This window comes from Poecilia reticulata, chromosome 16 (assembly GCF_904066995.2).
Source record: "Poecilia reticulata chromosome 16, P_reticulata-male-v2, whole genome shotgun sequence".
In the NCBI taxonomy this organism is placed as follows: Eukaryota; Metazoa; Chordata; class Actinopteri; order Cyprinodontiformes; family Poeciliidae; genus Poecilia; species Poecilia reticulata.
This window is the reverse complement of record NC_088845.1, coordinates 6628157-6648939: the sequence shown is the minus strand read 5'-3', so window position 1 is coordinate 6648939 and position 20783 is coordinate 6628157. Positions and strand designations below refer to the sequence as shown.

The following is a 20783-nucleotide window of genomic DNA, read 5'->3' as shown; positions in this document are numbered from 1 at the left end:
AGCCGATCTCCAACCTCCCATTCATCAGCAAAATTATTGAAAAAGCTGTTTTTAAACAATTAAATAACTTCCTAACAATAACAAACTGCTTTGACTCCTTCCAGTCTGGTTTTCGCGCTCACCACAGCACGGAGACGGCCTAGTCAAAGTGTTCAATGACATCCATATAAATACAGACTGTGGGAGAACCACAGTGCTGGTTCTGTTGCACCTCAGTGCAGCTTTCGACACTGTTGACCACGACATTTTACTGAATCGACTGGAGAGTTGGGTCGGACTCTCCGGTCCAGTGCTCAACTGGTTTGAATCTTACATAAAGAACAGGGATTTCTTTGTTTCAATCGGAAACTTCTCATCAGAGAGGTCAAAGGTCACATGTGGGGTACCCCATGGTTCAATACTAGGACCCCTTCTTTTCAATATTTATATGCTTCCACTGGCTCAGGTTATAACAGGACATAGGATTAGCTACCACGATTATGCGGATGATACACAGCTCTACATCACGATGTCACCAGGTGACTCTGAACCCATCCAATCACTGAATAGATGCTTAGAACAGATCAATGTGTGGATGTGCCAAAACTTTCTCCAGCTGAACAGAAACAAAACTGAAGTTATTATCTTTGGACCTAAAGATGAGCGAACTAGAATCAATGCACAGCTTCAGTTATTACAACTTAAAACCAGCGATCAGGCCGAAACCTGGGAGTAGTGATGGACTCTGACCTGAACCTTCAGAGCCACATTAAGACGGTCACAAAGTCGGCCTTCTATCACCTGAAGAACATCTCCAGGATTAGAGGACTTATGTCTCAGCGCGATCTAGAGAAACTCATCCTAGGTTACAACAAGAAGAGTGAGAAAAAAAACCCTTTCACCTGAACCACCTGGCTCTTAAATGATTGGCTCCCACCAGGACTAATTGGAGGGGTGGAGACATTCACATTTTCAGACAGAAACAAACAAACATTTGCACTAAACTATTCCTAAACAATGTCTACAGTTACAATTAACTCAAACAAAAACTATCTGGGCCCAAACAAAATTCAAACTACATCTCTCCTCCCTCTCAGAAAATGGATTTTCCCAATGAGGCTGATTGGTATCACCAGGTCCTTGTCAGCACTGCTCATGGGCGCGCTTCCATGGCAACACATGACCAGGTGACCTCAAAGAGAGAAGAGGATTAAAACAAGTAAATAAATCAAATTACTTCCCAAAACAATACATTTACACAAATAAATTAAAATTTATAAAACACAAAAACAGCACCTGTTAGGGAGGGGGCAAATCCCTCACAGTTTCTATCTTTTTTATTTTTATTTATTTTTTAATTTGTTTTAATCTTTTTTAAAAATCTTCTTCTCTTTCTCACTGTTTATTCCTGTTTTTATTTTAATTATGTAAAGCACTTTGAAATGCCTTGCCGCTGAAATGTGCTATACAAATAAAATTTTATTGATTGATTGAAGAGTAACAAGGGATATTTCAGAAAAAAATAATTTGTATGTTTAAAAGAAACACTTTCAGATTCACATTGTACTTGGAAGTGTCCTTAACCTTCGTTATTGTTTTACTGTATTGTCAATAATTATCTTTCTTATTTAGGATGAGCAAACTGTGTAACATGAAGCTGTTTGAGTGTTTGACTTCAGTGTTTGAGCTTACGTGTCTTCATAAAGTTTAACTAACCCATGATCTGTTTAAACAAAGGATGGCAAAGTAAATAACTGAATCCAGTGACAATAGGACTTTCCGAGCTGAAGCTTACTGAGAATTGTAGGAGTTGACTTCTCTTTGAGATGTGATTGGACAACATGTGAGTTTTACCTGATATAAATAGATGAGTGAAGGACTTAGCAAACGCTCAAAGGCAAATCCCTCACCTCAAAAGCCAAACCCACCAAAGACCAAGGTAATTTCTCAGTTCTCATAATTTAAATAAATAATTCTGGACTCACAATTGGCAGTATTTCTCACAAGCTCAGAAAATATTTTCAGTTTTTTTTATTTTTTTAGTTCTCTCCTGTTTTTGTCAGAATCATGAGGTACGGAGTACTATTTCATTTGTTGCTCCTCCTGCCAATGTGCTCAGCTTACACTTACCGTAAGTACAATGTGAAAGTATTTTAGAAACTATGAGCATTGTTTATGATAGAACATTAATCTATGAACTCAATACAAAAATCTTTAGAGAAAGGCTTTGCTCTAACTTTAGCAAAAAGCTTAATACTCTGCCTTCCATATATATGTAGTTTATATTTATATTTACTGAGACAGAAAAACCACCAAAGACTTTTAAAATGACTAACAGATAAATGGATGTGTATTTTAACTGCATACATCTCTTAAGCAAAACAAAGAACAATGGAATTAATTTATTCTTCATTGAATTTCTCTGATCTTCTCAGAAAATGTGGCTTTACGTGGCAAAGCTTCACAGTCTTCTCAATACAAAGGGGAGCCTTGGAATGCATTTGTAGGTGCTTCCAATGCCATTGATGGAAACCTAAATGCTGACCTTACAAAGGGATCTTGCACCCACACTGATACTGAAAACAACCCCTGGTGGAGAGTGGACCTGCTGGACTCATATATAGTCACCCAGATTGTCATCACCAACAGAGGAGACTGCTGTGCACAGCAATCCGATGGTTTGGAGGTTTACGTTGGAAACTCTTTACAAAAAGATGGCACTGCAAACCCACTGTGAGTGATTATGTAATGACTGCATTGAAACAAGGGAGGCTCAATGCTGCTCAGATTTGAACCTTTTTTTATTTCTGCACCTCCCCTTAAAGATATTTGGTATCCTAAGAAACGTTAGACTCTGAGCTACAAGCTGATTTTGTGCCTAGGGCTTCAGGACAGTGACCACAAACCCTCATGCAGAGAAATTGTAGGGAGCTCTGGTAGGAACAAAATATATATAAATATTGGTGGTTTCCATTTTTTTTATTTTCAGTAAATGTGACTAAATTTATTGTAATTGCTTTTTTTTTACCATGGTTTTCAAAAGAAAAAACTTCACTGGGAGTCAAATATAGAAATTTCTAATTGTTATTACAGTTGGATAGAAATATTTGGGTGACTGAAAAAGAAAACAGGAAGAAAAGCAATTTTAGACATGTAGCATAGGTTTATTAAGTTTAGTAAATTAAAAGAAATCCTCAGCTACATCAATCTTTGTACAGGTACTGTCCAGTCTTGGATTTATGGTTTCACAAAGTTTGTAGGCCTATTAATTATATTTCTAAAATGTTGGTATACTGTTGCAATCCTCATTTTCCCTGAAACTCTAGCAGCTCCTGTGATACTTAAACTTCTGATGGAGTGACCCCAGTGTTACCTTTATATTGATACCACGATTATTGGAATAGTTTGAAATTGCTAAGAAATACTAAATTAGATTTGGGTGTATTATTTTAAACACCTCAGCAAACACTGTGGGTATTACTCTTACAAAATCTTGATTGTTACATATACAACTCTTCTTTCCAGGGTTGCTACAGTTTCTACTGCTGCAGCTGGAAGCTCTTATGCAATACCATTTACCAAGCGTGTTGAAGGACGTTATGTGACCATTAAAGCACCTGGTGTGAACAGGGTTCTACATGTCTGTGAAGTGGAGGTCTACGGATTCCGCACCCCAACTGGTGAGAATCTTTCAAAACATGTTTGATCATATTTTTATCAGTCAAGTCAGGTTTGTCAGTGAGAGCCACTGACTTGATTGATTAGACCAGATTAACCCAGGTATACTTCAATGAAGAGCGCTCACTGTACATCTTGTAACTTTTGAGGTTTAAATCCTAACTCTTAGGATTTAGTAAGTCAATTAATTATACGTGACTTCTGTCAGCTTCAAAGAGAAGTTACTATTGAAACAAAGAAATCCCTGTTCGTTATGTAAGATTCAAACCAGTTGAGTGCTGGACCAGAGAGTCTGACCCAACTTTCCAGTTGTTTCAGTAATGTTGCACTGATGTCCAACAGAACCAGCACTGTGATTCTTCCATAGTCTGCATTTATGTGGATGTCATTAACCACTTTGACTAGGACAATCTCAGTACTGTGGTGAGGATAGAAACTGCACTGAAAGACATTAAAGTGGTTGGTTATTGTTAGGAACCCTCCCGACACCACTGAGGGACAAGGGTGTAAGAAAATGGATGGATGGGTTATTGTTAGGAAACTTGTTAACTGTTGAAACAATGCTTTTTCAATAACTTTCCTAATGAGTGGAAGGATGGAGATTGAAAATTTGTTAAAAATGTTATCTTCCAACTAATATTTAAAACTGCAATCAAACATTTAGGACAAAAAATATGTTTAGAAAAGTATCATACCCAAATCTTTTTTTTTTGTGCCAAAATCAATAAATGAGATAACAGCTTGCACAAAAAAAACACTGTTTTTTCAATGTCAAGGCTGTTCTTACAAATGAATTGTATATAAAATATATCCTCTGCTGAAAGTTGTTAGTAATTCAAGACAAAAAAACACCTTCTGGGATAATGTCCTTACAAAAAGCAGTGTGGCGGCACAGAAAGTAGAAAGGTATTTATTTTCTCTAGCAAATTCTCTGTCAATCCTATGCTAACAACAAGTTTCGGTTTTGCAAATTTCTAATTACCAAATTAATTACTTGAACAAACAAAAATAAACAAAATCCATAAAACTATGTAATTGTCAATATGTACATAGATAGAGCATATTAGAAGACGATGTATGACAGCTGACATTTAAAATTTTGTTTTGCAGAAGAAAATGTGGCAGTTTATGGAACAGCTTCACAGTCAACAGTTTATCCTGGAGCCATCGCCTACAACGCTATCGATGGGTATCGTGAAGGCCGCTTCAACCAGGGTTCCTGCAGTGCCACAAATAATGACTTTAGCCCCTGGTGGAGACTGGACCTGGGAAGAACCCATAAAGTGTTCAATATTAAGATAACCAATCGGGTAGAATATCCCACTCGAATTAACGGAGCTGAAATTCGGATTGGAGATTCACTTGATAACAACGGAAATAACAATCCCAGGTAGTTTACAGCCATTTTATCAAGACACTGAATGCAAATAAAACATGCTGTTATTAGCATCAATTATTTATCTCATGATTATTTTTGCTAAATTAATGTATCTTTAAATATGTCCTGAAATCTTAAATATTCTTTCCTCTGTCAGGTGTGCTGTGATCTCAACCATCGCTGCAGGTTTTACTGAAACCTTTCAGTGCAACGGCATGGATGGTCGATACATCAATGTTGTCATACCTGGAAGAAATGAGTATCTCACTCTGTGTGAGGTGGAGGTGTACGCATCTAGACTGGATTAAAGTTTTTATGACATCACTGTGGTTTAAAGTTAAGGCTGAATTAATAATTTTGACCACTAAAGATAAAAAAAATTCTCATGAGTATCTGTATTAAATGTATTGAAAAGAAAATACACTATGGGAATAGCAATTCTGAGCTGGGATTAGCTGCTGGTGAACCAATCACGTGTTTTGGGGCACTTTGGGATGCTTGATGGGTCTGATTTTGAGGGGAAAAAAGCAACACCTTTAATCTGCATATTAGGAAACAAGTAAAAAAGCAAGAGGAATAAAATCAATTTAATCAATTTATGAACAAGACTTGTAGCAATGTCAACTCCAACTCTTGGTAATTGTCTTTTGAATAGAGTCTGTCAGAGTAATCGGTCTGCAATGATTTTATCATATAACATCCATTGTATTCATCCTGCGGTTTCTTGTACTGTTCTGCATCCTTCTGTGTGTTTCTTGACTAAATTGTTCCAATAAGTCTGCAAAGTTGGTTGTGGATTCTTTTCATGTAATGTTTGACAGTAGATGTTTATTGTTGAACTATACTCGCTAACTAATTAATTGTCCCTTAAATTGTTTTTTGGCACAAGATGCAATGATAAGGGTTCAACTGACTGCGATGGTTCTGACATGGTAAAAATAAAGGTGATTGTGCAAATTATCAGCTGCTCACATAGTTTGTCAAATCAAACTAGTAAATTTCCACATAAAATGAAAATTGCAAAAGTCATCTCAATACATAAACCTGGGAACAAATTTTACAAACCATTTTACAAATTACAAGCCTGTTTTTTACTTCCACAATTCTCCAAAATTTGGAAAAAAATGTTTGTTGCAAGATAGGATAGATTTATAAATACAATCAAATCCCCTATGAGAGTCAGTAAGGTCACAAAGATCTGCAGCAATGGTAGTTCTTCAGTTAATGCTAGAGTTTAACATTTTATTAGACAAAAATAAATCTGCTTTGGGGTATTTAATGACAATAGCTTCAACCAATTCATATCCATTTTCAGACACATAATCACCAATGCATATGTATATTTGATAATATGATGTTGCATTTATACATAGAAAAATAAAAGTACTACTTTTATTTTGTGTTGTTTTTCTTGGTGAAAATATCTGACATAAACTAATCATCATCAAAGAATATCAGCAAACCACATGGCAGTAAATCAATCAAATTGGGAATGGACTATAGACCAGTGTCTGATGATAATAGAATTGGGATCTGGTGGAGTGGGAGGGCTGGTGTCCTGCAACTCTTAGATGTCTCCCTGGTCCAACACACTTGAATCCAACAACTGAATCATCACCTCCTCAGTGCAGTCAGGCTCTCCAGAGTCCTGCTAACGACCTCATTATTTGACGCAGGTGTGTTGGAAGTTGAGGCACATCTAAAAGTTGCAGGAGTCTGGCTCTCGAGGCCTGGAGTTGCCCGCCAATGATTTAGAACATACTCATGCATAGACTATTTTTTGATTTCAATAGAATTTCTCTCAAATATAACTGATTGTTGCTATGAACATAGTTCTATCAGATCACACTCCCTGTAATTTAATATATTCTAACAACAGCCTGATGAGAGACTGTCCTAGATGGTGTTTACACCAGAAATGGCTGAAAGATCAACAGGACCAGGTATCAAACAATCTATCAAACAATCTATCTATCAGCACATGCTAAAGACTTTACCTCTGGAACGCATAACATATCTTCAAAAAGGGAAAAGCAAATTATTTGAAAGCATTTGGAGACCCTTCCTGAATTTTGTTGAAAGTGTGGACTTGTCTCAAGACAAAGAAGCTAAAGACAAGATTAATGTCGGACCATAATGTTAAACAAGGGAGCCTCAGCAGTGGACTATCATCTCCTGTATACTTAAAGGAATTAATGCAGATGTGTATCTAAGAGGGTGTTTGTTGGTCTTGTTGACTGTATTGGTTATATGGCAGATAGATCTGTAAAAAATACAATAAAAATATTGATGGAAAAAAAATATATAACAATTTAGCTAAAATAAATTAGTCTGGCTGCACTCGGGAGTGCACATCTATTTTAAGAAACTGTTGTTTCTGATACAACTAAGTATAATAACAGCTTCTTTAGAAAGGTCTTGTTCTAACTGAACAGTCACTGTTTGTTAAAATGGGCTTTCGTGCAAGAGCACGAGGTTTGAGTCCCAGACAGAGATAATGTCTGATCCACCCAGGTGTATATTTCACAAATATTAAACAGGTATTCAAACAGCTAAGAAACCAGTTTAGCAGGATATAATGATGTTATCAGGCTGCCTTCTAAAGGTGATTGTGCAAATTAATTATTATATTATGCGCCCTTAAATTTTCAGGTTGTATAAGTTTCGCATTGTTCTCAATACAATGTTGTGCTTTTGTGGGGAATATTTCCAGTTAGATGGGAAAAATATGTTGTTTCAAAATTTCATGGCGTCAACAAATCCCAAAAAAGTTGGGACAAGGCCATTTTTACCACTGTGTGGCATCTCCCCTTCTTCTTACAACACTCAACAGACGTCTGGGGACAGAGACGACCAGTTTCTCAAGTGTATAAATAGGAATGCTCTCCCATTCATGTTTAATACAGGCCTCTCACTGTTCATTCATCTTGGGCCTTCTTTGTTGCATCTTCCTCTTTGTGATGCACCAAATGTTCTCCATAGGTGAAAGATCTGGACTGCAGGCTGGACATTTCAGTACCCGGATCCTTCTCCTACGTAGCCATGATGTTGTGATTGCTGCAGACCCAGATAGCACAGAATGATTGAAACAACATTGAATCAATGTAAGGCAGAGACATTTAATCAATGCTGAACGTTGACATTGAAACATTGAAAGTGGTCGGTGACTTGTATGTTTAATCAACGTTAGGGTTTCAACCATAACTAACATTATATCAATGTTGATTCAACACTCATTTGACTGTGGCTCTGCATGTATATTTGTGTTGATTCTACATTGAATCAATGTTGATTCAACACTCATTTGACTGTGGATCTGCATGGGTATTTGTGTTGATTCTACATTGAATCAGTTAGGAATCAACGTTGATTCAACCATCATCTGAATGTGGATCTACATGCAGATTTGGGTTGATTTTATATTGAATGAAAGCTAAGGATTTATGTACATTTTTAGGTCTGATAGGTCTGCATTATGGGCTGCACATTGGCGCAGTTGGTAGAGCTGTTGCCTACCAACTGCTCTAGCAAGAAGGTTCTGGGTTCGATTCCCAGCCCTGGTCTTTCTGCATGGAGTTTGCATGTTCTCCCTGTGCATGCGTGGGTTTTCTCCGGGTACTCTGGTTTCCTCCCACAGTCCAAAAACATGACTGTTAGGTTAATTGGCCTCTCCAAATTGCCCCTAGGTGTGAGTGTGTGTGGATGGTTGTGTGTCCTGTGTGTCTGTGTTGCCCTGCAACAGACTGGTGACCTGTCCAGGGTGACCCTGCCTCTCGCCCGAAACGTTAGCTGGAGATAGGCACCAGCAACCCTACCAACCCCACTGAGGGAGAAGGGTGTAAAGAAAATGGATGGATGGAGGTCTGCATTACACTGGTTTATCACTGGTGTTAAACACTATATTATTGGCAGATGATGGGTAAACTGTGTACTAAAGGTTAAAAATTACAACATGGGTTTGATATACGTAACATTTTATTTAAGAAACATATTTGACTCTTTTTTTGGCAGTCGGAACAACAGTCTATTGTCCACAGAAGAACAAAGTCCATGAGGTTAAACTTTGTCATAGATAGATAAATAGATAGATAGATAGATAGATAGATAGATAGATAGATAGATAGATAGATAGATAGATAGATAGATAGATAGATAGATAGATAGATAGATAGATAGATAGGATTAATGTTTCATTGGAGAAATGTGATGAGATATATTAATGTTCTATATAATAGGGAGACCTGGTATGGTTGTAACACTTTTTGCTCCAGCACCTAGAGCTTTCAAACTTTTATACAAAATACCAGTGGTGGAGAAAGTACTCAAAAATTGTACTTAATTAAAAGTACATATACATAGACAAAAATGTACTCAAGTAAAAGTAAAACTACCACATTAACATTTGTACTTAAAGTAAAAAAGTATTAGATTTTAAAAATACTTAAGTATTAAAAGTAAAAGTACTTACTGAATGGATTACCTAATCGCTAATATCATTAAGTGAACCGATCGTATTTAATTTTAATACAATAGAAATGTGCCATTTTAATGAACAATGCCACAGATAAAGCATGTTTTTATTGTGTTTACTCTGAAACATAGTTTAGACTTAGATATGTAATTCTATGCATCATAATTTTAGGAATGGAAACATCTGGTCTTCTGTCCAAACATAACATGAACTTCACTTTTTTGCCACTAGTGGCTTTTATTTTTAAAGAAATCCAACAGAAAGGGGATGGAAAGTTGGGTGGGAGAGGACAGGCAACCAAGGAGCCAGTAGCAGTGTTGTAGTCAAGACCACCTACCCAAGACCAAGTCAAGACCAGCACCCCGTGCTACGTGACACAAAAAAATAAAGTTTTACCTATCAAAATTACTTCTCAAATTGATTTGAAAGATCCACATTCCCATAAAACACCTAGATATTAAATACTTAGCGCTGAAATAAATTTAATCAGTAAAGATCCGTTCCGAGGAATCTGATCGTTCCTGAATGTCATATTGCACTTTGGTCAGAGCGTTGTCCCATATATGCAACATGTCAGTCAACACCTCCACACAATAATTCCGCGCATGAGTGACAATTTTTTTTCATCGTGGATGCAACTCTCAGTACAGCTCGCTTTGCTAGCATCACGTCCACAGATCTTACCTTTCTTTAAGCTTTCCTTTCAAGTGACGCTAAAAGTTGGACAAAGTCCCACCGTCTGTGAAAGCGAAGCGCTGCTGATTTTACAAGTCCCCATATCTTATAATTTATGCAGCGCTATTATATTACTGACGATTAGACAGACATTTTCTCCTGCTCAGAGGAAACCACTGCGCATGTCTGGAGCTCCGCGTGCGAGTAAAGGTGGAAGCGATGGATGACAACAGACACGTAAGTCGCGTTATTGCTTGGATTTTACGGCGCCACCTTAAGTCCCTGAACGTCACATTTTAACGGAAAAAAGAGCAACGCGACTTGGATGTAACGAGTAACGCGACAGTTTTGTAGAAATGTAGTGAAGTAGAAAGTACAGATACTTGCTGTAAAATGTAGTGGAGTAAAAGTAGAAAGTATCCATTATTAAATCTACTTAAGTAAAGTACAGATACTGTTGAGGAATATAATTATGTTAATAGTTGGAAGTTATGTGGATTCACCCAAGATATGTTTTACTTAAAAGGAATGTATTATGTCGAATGTGCTGGTTCAATCTGAGTAAGGCAGTGATCCCCAAACTACGGCCCGCGGGCTGGATCCGGTCCGCCTCTACATTTGGTCTGGCCCCCTGAACAATACCAGAGAGTATTCAGATTTTTTTTCATATACCGTATTTTCCGGACTATAAGCCATTTATATGTGGATTTTTCTTCAACCACCAGGGGGCTCTTTAGCAGGAAGTGAATCATTGGAAGTCAAATTGGAAAAAAAAAGAAAGCACCCATTAAAATGGAATTAGGTTTTAATAGGGACTTGAAATTGAAACAAGCGCTCACAAACAAGAACGTAATTCAATTAACACGGTAAGAACAAAAGCCAAACTTACCGAACCGAACATAACCGACAGAACAGTTTGACGAGCCCCCAATTGTTACGACTGGCTCAAGGTCATAACAAAACGGGAGACCATGCAGGGGTGAAAGTGTAGAAAAATGAATATATATTAACAAAAACAATGGATTGTGGATATCAGTGGTGTAATGCAAATGCTTGGATGTGTTGTATGAGTGCATATGGAAGTGTTGAAGTGCCAAAACAAAGACAAACGCAAATGTGCAAAAAGGAGGGGAGCTGAGGCCTGGCAACAAAACACCACAAGCGGCAGAGTGGATGCTGAAGGCGACCTAGAAGATGGAGACAGCCAGGTTTAAGTACTCTGCACTCCCAATCAACTTGATCAGCAGCACCTGTAAAGGGGAGGAGCACAAGGACAGACAAAAGCAACACCTGCAGCTCAGCCCTTAAGGCCCAGGGCCGTAACAGGGGCTTATGTATATGTTTACTGGTTTAAAAACAAAAAAAAATAAACTTTGGGGTTGTGGCTTATAGTCTGGTGCGGCTCATAGTTCGGAAAATACGGACTATAATCCTTCCTGGAATTTTTCTGTGAAGAACCCAGAGAGGGTTATTTGATTATTATTTACTTCCTGACTTTTGTTCTGTGAAGAACCCAGGGAATGTTATTTGATTGTGCTTTCTGGAAAACAATACAATTTTACATTTAGGCACTCCTGCAATCGTCACACTTTTTCTGTTACAAACTGACTCCGGCCCCCCACCAGAGAAGGGAAAAGTTATTTGGCCCTCACAGGAAAAAGTTTGGGGACCCCTGCAGTAAGGTGGTGTGTGAGGAATTCCTGGCAAGTGTCTTGCATGCAAGGTACTAGGCCAGAGTCTCTGTTTGGACATATAAGAACTAACAATTTGACTAATGGTCCTCTGAGGGAGCAGATTTAACTTCCACGAGGTCAGCCCAGAATTCTTGGAACTTCCAACACACTCAATGAAAAACAGAGCCAGAAGCAAGATTCCGAACGCCATTGGTCAGACGGTTTCCAATACACATTAGCAGACTGAAACGGTATAAATGCTCGAAGCCAGAAGCAGAAGACAAGACATTTTGGATTCTGAGACGATGAAAATGAGATGATGAAAATGTAATATGTGATTCCGCAGATGTGCATTAAATGTCTTCCTGGTTGTCTGTGAGCCGGAGAGAATGGAGTTTGTGTATCGTCTCTTAATTCATGAGTTTAGCACCTTTGAATTCCTCCATAATACACGAAAATTGTACTTGAGCACAGTAACGAAGTAGTTGTACTTTGTTACTTCCCACCACTGCAAAATTCCCACATTTGTTTACTACAAATGACACCAATTCGAACCTCTGCATGAATATCACAGACCTCGTGAGTTCATGTCAAATACATGGTGTTCCTTTGTTACAACCTACCACCTGCTGGGGTATGCTGTACCATGTGAAATGCTTTAAAAAGAGGTTTACTGAATTAAAAGAACAATACAAGAGCAATGTCTGTCTCTCTCTCTGGCTCTCTCTGTGACTGACCATAACTCAAATATACTCTGTGTAAATTATTCTACTAGAACAAACTTAATTAACATGTATAAGGTATGCTTAATGAACACTGAACAAACATGTAGGTCTAACAAAAACCAATGTCAATGTGTGTGTGTGTTTGTGTCTGTGTGTATCCTTAATCAGAGTCACAGTGGTGACAAATGAATGATGGTAGCCCAGGAGTGCAGGTTTTGTGGGCCCAGAGACTGCATAGGGCACATTTTACCCACACTTCCTGTGGCTTTGAGTTGCCAAATGGTTTCATACAGACAATACAAAAATATTCATCGTCTGAGGTCTCAGAATCCTCAGCATTAGCTTTTTAACATTTTCTTTGTAGGCTTTTTCTCCTTCCTCTTTTGCTTGCCTCTATTCTTTGCAAAGAAACTCTTCCTTACATTTTTGCTTCCTCTTCTCTGTTCTTCTTCCATCAGTGCTTGTTTCACAGTATCCTTAAGATAATGAGTATCTGTGAATTTTTCTGTCAGGTTTCCCGAGGAAAAATCACAATGGAAGTAAAGATACACCTCTTCGAGTTATGGCGGCCATTGTCCGTCGTCACTGTGACAAGGGTCTAATCTCAACTTGATATCTTGGATGGTTTGTTTTCTACAATTTCATAGAAGAAAACTGTACGTTTGACGAATTGCCTTAAAATATATCCATATGTTTGGAAATGACAAATTGTTTAAAGGCAAAACATCTTAATGAATGTCAAATGTTTGACTTTGAACAGAGGAATAAAAATTAATTCTTAGAATTCTTTTTAGTCTGCCATTTAGCAAACAGAAATAAAGTCAATCTTACATGAAACAGGATATATTTGTTATCACTTTGCATACATAGAAACATAAGGAATGTCATTATATTCTTTAAATAATGGGCTTGGGTATTTTAGTCATCTTGAAGATGCTTGCTAGGACATGTTTTTAATCCTGTCTGTTGATTTTAGGGTGTAGTACATGTGGTAGGTGCATGATAACATCAATATGTCCTGTTGAACTGTTTTCTTAGCTGTTTGAATACCTGTTTAATATTGGTGAATAAACACTTGGATGGACCGTACCCAGGAGCCTTAAAAGTCAAACATTGACATTCAGTGCCTTTAAATTTGGCATATCCAAACATGGATATATTTTAAGGCAATATCTCAAACATACACCTTCTTGTGAGACATCATGGAAAAATTAAACCATTAAAATGTTCAAGTTGAAAATTGTGGACCCACGTAAATCTTGATGATGCTTAGGTCTAATTTTCAGATGCCTAAAATGTACCAATTTAATTTGCTCATACAATTATTACCAAGTTTAACCATAGGAATGTCCGGTGATCACATTGTTCAGGAAGGAGACAGGTTCTGTGTTCCAGAGATAAACATTATATATTTTCACGACATATATACTAATAATTGGTGAAAGAAAAACAAACAAAAAAAATCAAAGGAGATTAATTTAGAGCTGTGTTCTTCAAACTTTGTCACGCTGAGGGCCACTTAACCCATTTAACTAAAACTCACGGACCATCTAACTGGAAATATTCCCCACAAAAACACAATATTGTATTGTGAACAATGTGAAACTTATACAATTTGAAAATTTGAGGCGTAGTAGGTTATAAGAAGGAAGTCTGATAACATCATTATGTGACGCTGAACTGGTTTCTTAGCTGTTTGAATACCTGTTTAATATTTGTGAATAAACACCATGGGAATGTCCAATGATCAGGAAGGAGACAGGTTCTGTGTTCCAGAGCAGAACATGTTTTGGTGAAAATCCTCGAAAAAAACCTTATGAAGCTGGTAATAGAGTTTCATTTTTACTTCAGCTTACTTCACTTTATTAAGTCCCCAAAGGGTGTTTTATTTCATTTGGACCATCGTACATTCTTACAACATATATGCAAATAATTATTGTGTATGTTGTAAGAAATTTGAGAGCGTAGTAGGTTACAAGAAGGAAGTCTGATAACATCATTATGTCCTGCTGAACTGGTTTCTTAGCTGTTTGAATACCTGTTTAATATTTGAATACCTGTGTATTTTTGTGAAATATACACCTGGGTGGATCGGACCTCATTTCTGTCTGGGACTCAAACCTCTTTTTCTTGCACGAAAGCCCATTTTAACAAACAGCGACTGTTCAGTTGAAACAAGGACTTTCTAAACAAGTTGTTATTATTCTTAGTTGTATCAGAAACAACAGTTTCTTAAAAGAGATGTGCACTGTGAAAATGTTTTAAATTAAATCAAATAATCAGTGTAGCATTTTCATGAAAACAATAAGTAGAAATACATTCAACCCACAAGTGAATCAGGACAAGGCAATACCTTTTTAATCCCATTTAAAGAACCTTCAAAGTATATGTTTAGTAATATAAACTACATAGAAGACAGAGGTATTTAGCTTTTTTAAATTAAAATTGTCTTATTACAAGTACATGAAGATATTTGCACTATAAACTAGACCAAAATTATTTGGTAAGAGTTTGTGTTTTTGCAGTGTGTAAAATATTATGTGTGTAGAAATCTTTGTTGACATTTAACATATAGGTCCAAACAAATGCAAACTTTCTTGTATTTGTCTTGTGGACACAAGAAGATACGGATCTTGGGGGGAAAAAGAATGACACAGGTGATCGTTGCCTCTCTTCAGTCCAGCTTCATTCGGCAGTATCATAATGTTTTCGTGTACTCTCTGTGTCACTCTTGCAAGAAAAGCTGAAGATTAACAAGGTCATTATGAAAGAGTGGCAAGGTCAACTGTACAAAGAAAGACAATATCTGTCTTTCTGAAACTGAAGACCCATCACACGCACATAGTTTCCCCAGATTGTACTCAGGATTTCCACTTACCCCACTTTCTGAAATGAGGCCAGTAGGAGGAAAAACTCTTTTTTTTTTTCAACAAAACATTCTTGTGCGGTTGTGTTTTAGAACTAGTCCGGTTTTTGAGAGTTTCTTTAAATTTAAGGTGCTTTAAGATGCTTTTGGATGCATCCCTATCACACCTGACCATTTTACCTCTGCCAAATTTGATGGCATGCTTCAGCAGTAATTCAATTATTTGATTCAGCTGTGTTGGTGTATTGAAAAATGCAGGGTAGTATAAGAGAACAAGACTTGGGGACGCCAGAACTAGGAGAACAAATCAGAGAGGAGTTAACCACACAAAATAAAAAAATCAGCAAATAAATGCTTTGTTTGTATAAAGATTAAAAGACTAACAAATCACAATGGATGCATGAATATTAAGCTGTAATGGTTCCACAGAAATAACCTCATCTCTAAGTCTTACTTTATTAATGTCTTATCAACACCGGCATTCTCACAAACTCCTTTAGCAGATGTTTCCCTTGAACAACTGATTAGTTTTGTTGTATTCAAAGTTTGAACTTTTACATCAAGCATTTTGCAGCTAAGAGGTTAAACATTCATCCCTAGAATAGCTTGTAAGAACTTACAAATTGAATTACAGCATTTTAAAGCAATGTTTTTCCCTATATTTATATCTTAAAAATATATTTATTGAGTTGTAATATTTCAAGCTTCAAAATAATTACTTGAAGTGTTTCCTTTAGGAATGTTTCTAAACATTTTTATTTGTTTATTTTTTTTAAATAACCATAAGGCACATTTTAATCTGAGGATGATTAGTATTAAAATATCCACTATCAGATTCACATTTAATTTGAAAGTGTTCTGAACCCTGGTCAATATTTTACTGAGTTGTCAGTAATAACCTTTTTATTTAGGAGACATAGCGCAGTGTTATGTCTACATAAAGTTTATTTAGGTAGACTGAGTGTTTGACTTCAGTGTTTGAGCTTACGTGTCTTCATAAAGTTTAACTAACCCATGATCTGTTTAAACAAAGGATGGCAAAGTAAATAACTGAATCCAGTGACAATAGGACTTTCCGAGCTGAAGCTTACTGAGAATTGTAGGAGTTGACTTCTCTTTGAGATGTGATTGGACAACATGTGAGTTTTACCTGATATAAATAGATGAGTGAAGGACTTAGCAAACGCTCAAAGGCAAATCCCTCACCTCGAACGCCAAACCCACCAAAGAATCAGGGTAATATTTTCAGTTCTCGTGAATATTTTTGATCAGAAATTCTCACAAATATGACACTATTTACTATAATATAGCATGAAATGTTATAGAATAGTTATACTAATTATCTTAAATATAGCTTAATACTATTAAACTCAGAAAATGTTTCCCTAGTTTCTCTCTCCTGTTTTTGTCAGAATCATGAGGTACGGCGTACTGTTTCATTTGCTGCTCCTCCTGCCAATGTGCTCAGCTTACACTTACCGTAAGTAGCATGTGAAAGTATTTGTGTAAATTTAGAGACCATAAGCATTGTTTGTGATACAACATTAATCTATGAGCAGAGCCGGTTAATCTAATTGAACTTATTTAATATGATTTTTGTCCTTAGAGAAAGGATTTCCTTAAATTTCAGCAAAAATGATAAATACTCTGACTTCCAAATATATGTAGTTTATATTTATAAACCCTTACATTAAGGGTTCCTTAAATGGGCTAAAAATGTGTTTTCTTGTCCTGTTTTATTTTAAGTTCCTTGTTTTTCCACTTCGTGTTTTTGAGAAAATGCAAGATTAATTGTTTGGTTTAATAAAAAAAATGAGTGCAATCTTTGACAACTCCTTTCAAAGGTGATAAAAGCATTACTCATTATTCATTACATTAATAGATCTTCTGGACACGACTTCATCTGTGCCAGTTTAGAAGAAGCTGTCAAATCGCAAAGACAGTGAAATACTTCATTTGATTTCTCATTGTTTTTATATAAATAGCAAAAACATTTGCTTCATGCCTGCATAAAATACTTGTTATAATGCAAGTACGTGCCACTGAGACAGAAAAGTAACATTCAAACTATCAAATATCAAACAAATGCAAGACTTTTAATGACAGACACAAATATCTAATTCAAAACAAACAATATTGAGATTAATTTATTCTTTGTTGAATTTCTCTCTTCATTTCAGAAAACGTGGCTTTACGTGGCAAAGCTTCACAGTCTTCTCAGTACAAAGGGGATCCGTGGAATGCATTTGTAGATGCTTCCAATGCCATTGATGGAAACCTAAATGCTGACCTTACAAAGGGATCTTGCACCCACACTGATACTGAAAACAACCCCTGGTGGAGAGTGGACCTGCTGGACTCATACATAGTCACCCAGGTCGTCATCACCAACAGAGGAGACTGCTGTGCACAGCAATCCAATGGTTTGGAGGTTCGCATCGGAAACTCTTTACGACAAGATGGCACTGCAAACCCACTGTGAGTGATTATGTCATGAGTACAGTATGAAACAAGGAAGGCTCAGTGCTGCTCAGATTTGAACCTTTGTTTAATTTCTGCACGTTCCCTTAAAGAGAGACATATTTGGTATCCAAAGAAACATCAGGCTATTTGCCACAAGCTGATAAATGTTTTGAGCATTTCAGTTTATGCCCCAGGGCTTCAGGACAGTAGCCACAAACCTTCATCAGGGAGACATTGTAAGGAGCTCTGGTTGTGACAAAATTATTTATTTTTTTGTTGTAAACATTCTGGTGAAGGACAACAAAATTCAAATTATTTTATGTTCCATGCACATAGTTCCCTGAAACTCTAGCAGCTCCTGTGATATATAAACTTCTGACAGTCGCCCAGTGTTACCTTTATGTGGATACCAAGATTACTGAAATCGAGTTTGTAATTGCTGAGAAAAATGAAATTAGATTTGCATATGTTATTTTAAACACATATTTCAGAAGACCTTGTGCTGCTTGCTCCTTTGAAATCATGAATGTTACCGATACAACTTTTCTTTTCCAGGGTTGCTACCATTTCCTCTATTGCAGCTGGAAGCTCTTATACAATAAATTTTGCTGAGCGTGTTGAAGGTCAATATGTGATCATTATAGCCCCTGGTGTGAGCAGGGTTCTACATGTCTGTGAAGTGGAGGTCTACGGATACCGCGCTCCAACTGGTGAGCATCTTTCAAAACATGTTTGATCATATTTTATCAATCAAGTCAGGTTTGTCAGTGAGAGCCACTGACTTGATTGATTAGACCAAGTCAGGGATCGGCAACCCAAAATGTTGCATTTATACCACATTATCAGAGAACAGCTTGCACAAAGGTGCGCTCTTTCTTCAACATAAAGGCTGTTTAAACAAGTGAAAAATAGTATATATATTTATTAAGGGTGCACAGCAGGGGTTGCCTTAATGGAATATTGACCTTTTTTTTTTTAAAGATAGAAACATTTTTAAACCCGTCCGTCATTTGACAGGTTATAATTCACACCCTTGACAGGTACACATGGGCGGACATTTAAAATTTATGCAAAGAGTTCATCGCAGAAGCAACTAAAGTCAGTCAATTAAAAAAATCTTTTCTGAATATCATCTTATGAACACTGAACTAAATATCTTTCTGACCGGGAGCTGACAATGTGTTGAAGAGTTATGGACCGGACACGTCTGGTTCAGAAGCGCATTCCAAACTTTTGGTTGAAATGGCACGGGTAATACCAGTCTCTAGTACATACAGACCAGAGGAAACTAAAGAATTGCTTGTAATTTTTGTGGAGTCATTTAATGTCATTTATTATAAGTTATTGGGGCCACAGTCAGTGTTTTTTGTCACTACAGAGAACAAGTTAGATGTGTTATCTGTTTTATGTGTGATGGGATTGCATGGTTCCACTTGGTGAATATGAATTAAACCACATAAAATAGCCTATATTAATATGATTATAATTTGACAAGTAAAAATAGCACATGACCGATTTTCTTTATGCTGTCCATCAAGATGATGAATAACAAAAAAGTATAGCAAGACCTCTGGTGCACAGATTCCAATTTTGGCCAATACCAATTTTTTTTGTCTGAAATGTTGCTAAATATAGCAAGAAAGTCGCTGAGTTGGTAACAACAAGGTGACTATTTTTAACTGCAAATATGCAGATATTACCTGGTGAGTCAGTCTATCAGTCAAACCTTTGTCATGAGAGAGTAGAAGAGGACACTGGTTGATTTTGAGATCTTTGGTGACGTAGATAAGATCAGGCGATTGACGATCTCCCAAAATTAAAGAAACAGGCTGGCTGATAGATCGGTGCACTCCAAATGTTTATAAACATATACATCATCTGCTTTAAGCTGTTAGTAATTTCAAACTAAAAATTGTAAGAGAAATAAAAAAGAATAAAAGAGAAAGGAAGTAGAAAGATTTTTTTTTCTCTGTCAGTCCCTTTTATGAAAACAATAAGTTTTGGTTTTGAACCTACCAAATACAAAATGAACTACCTGAACTAATTTTTAATACAAATATGTAATTGTCAATATGTACATGGGAATTGCATATGAGAATAATATATTTCAAAGCTGACATTTAAAATTTTGTGTTGCAGAAGAAAATGTGGCAGTTTATGGAAAAGCTTCACAGTCAACAGTTTATCCTGGAGCCTTTGCCTACTACGCTATCGATGGGTATCGTGAAGGCCTCTTCAGCCAGGGTTCCTGCAGTGCCACAAATAATGACTATAGCCCCTGGTGGAGACTGGACCTGGGAAGAACCCATAAAGTGTTCAATATTAACATAACCAATCGGGTAGAAGTTCCCACTCGAATTAACGGAGCTGAAATTCGGATTGGAGATTCACTTGATAACAATGGAAATAACAATCCCAGGTAGTTTACAGTAATTTTATCATGACACTGAATGCAAATAAAAGATGTTGTTGAAAGCAACATTAATTTCTCATGATTATTTTTGCTAAATTAATGTATCTTTAAATATGTCCTGAAATCTTAAATCTTCTTTCCTTTGTTAGGTGTGCTGTGATCTCAACCATCGCTCCAGGTTTTACTGATACCTTTCAGTGCAACGGCATGGATGGTCGATACATCAACGTTGTCATACCTGGAAGAAATGAGTTTCTCACTCTGTGTGAGGTGGAAGTGTACGCATCCAGACTGGATTAAAGTTTTCATGACATCACTGTGGTTTATAGTTAAAGCTGAATTAATCATTTTGACCACTAGAGGGTGTTAAAAACCTTATGAATATCTGATTGTATTGAAAACCAAAATAAGGGGAAACGCTTTGCTTTCACTATGGGGAAAGCAGTTCTGAGCTGGGGTCAG

The 20783-nt window shown here is 36.8% G+C and overlaps 1 protein-coding gene across 1 annotated transcript; it reads left to right on the top strand.

The window, feature by feature from the left end:
- Window positions 1–1701: 1701 nt before the first annotated feature.
- LOC103477659 (uncharacterized) lies at window positions 1702–20621 on the top strand. The gene is made up of 11 exons (XM_008430913.2): window positions 1702–2110; window positions 2415–2712; window positions 3505–3659; window positions 4768–5047; window positions 5193–5339; window positions 16639–16681; window positions 16835–16925; window positions 17626–17923; window positions 18464–18618; window positions 20048–20327; window positions 20471–20621. Exons 1-11 carry the CDS (start codon window positions 2047–2049, stop codon window positions 20619–20621), a joined length of 1962 nt encoding a protein of 653 aa, XP_008429135.2. The 5' UTR covers window positions 1702–2046.
- The last annotated feature ends 162 nt before the right edge of the window (window positions 20622–20783 follow it).

Bases quoted from the DNA above. Each gene is read 5' to 3' on its own strand.
- LOC103477659 (XM_008430913.2), top strand. From the start codon at position 2,047: ATGAGGTACGGAGTACTATTTCATTTGTTGCTCCTCCTGCCAATGTGC. The intron at 16,682-16,834 runs GTAATATTTTCA...ATGTTTCCCTAG, and splicing joins AAACCCACCAAAGAATCAGG to TTTCTCTCTCCTGTTTTTGT. The intron at 20,328-20,470 runs GTAGTTTACAGT...TTCCTTTGTTAG, and splicing joins AATGGAAATAACAATCCCAG to GTGTGCTGTGATCTCAACCA.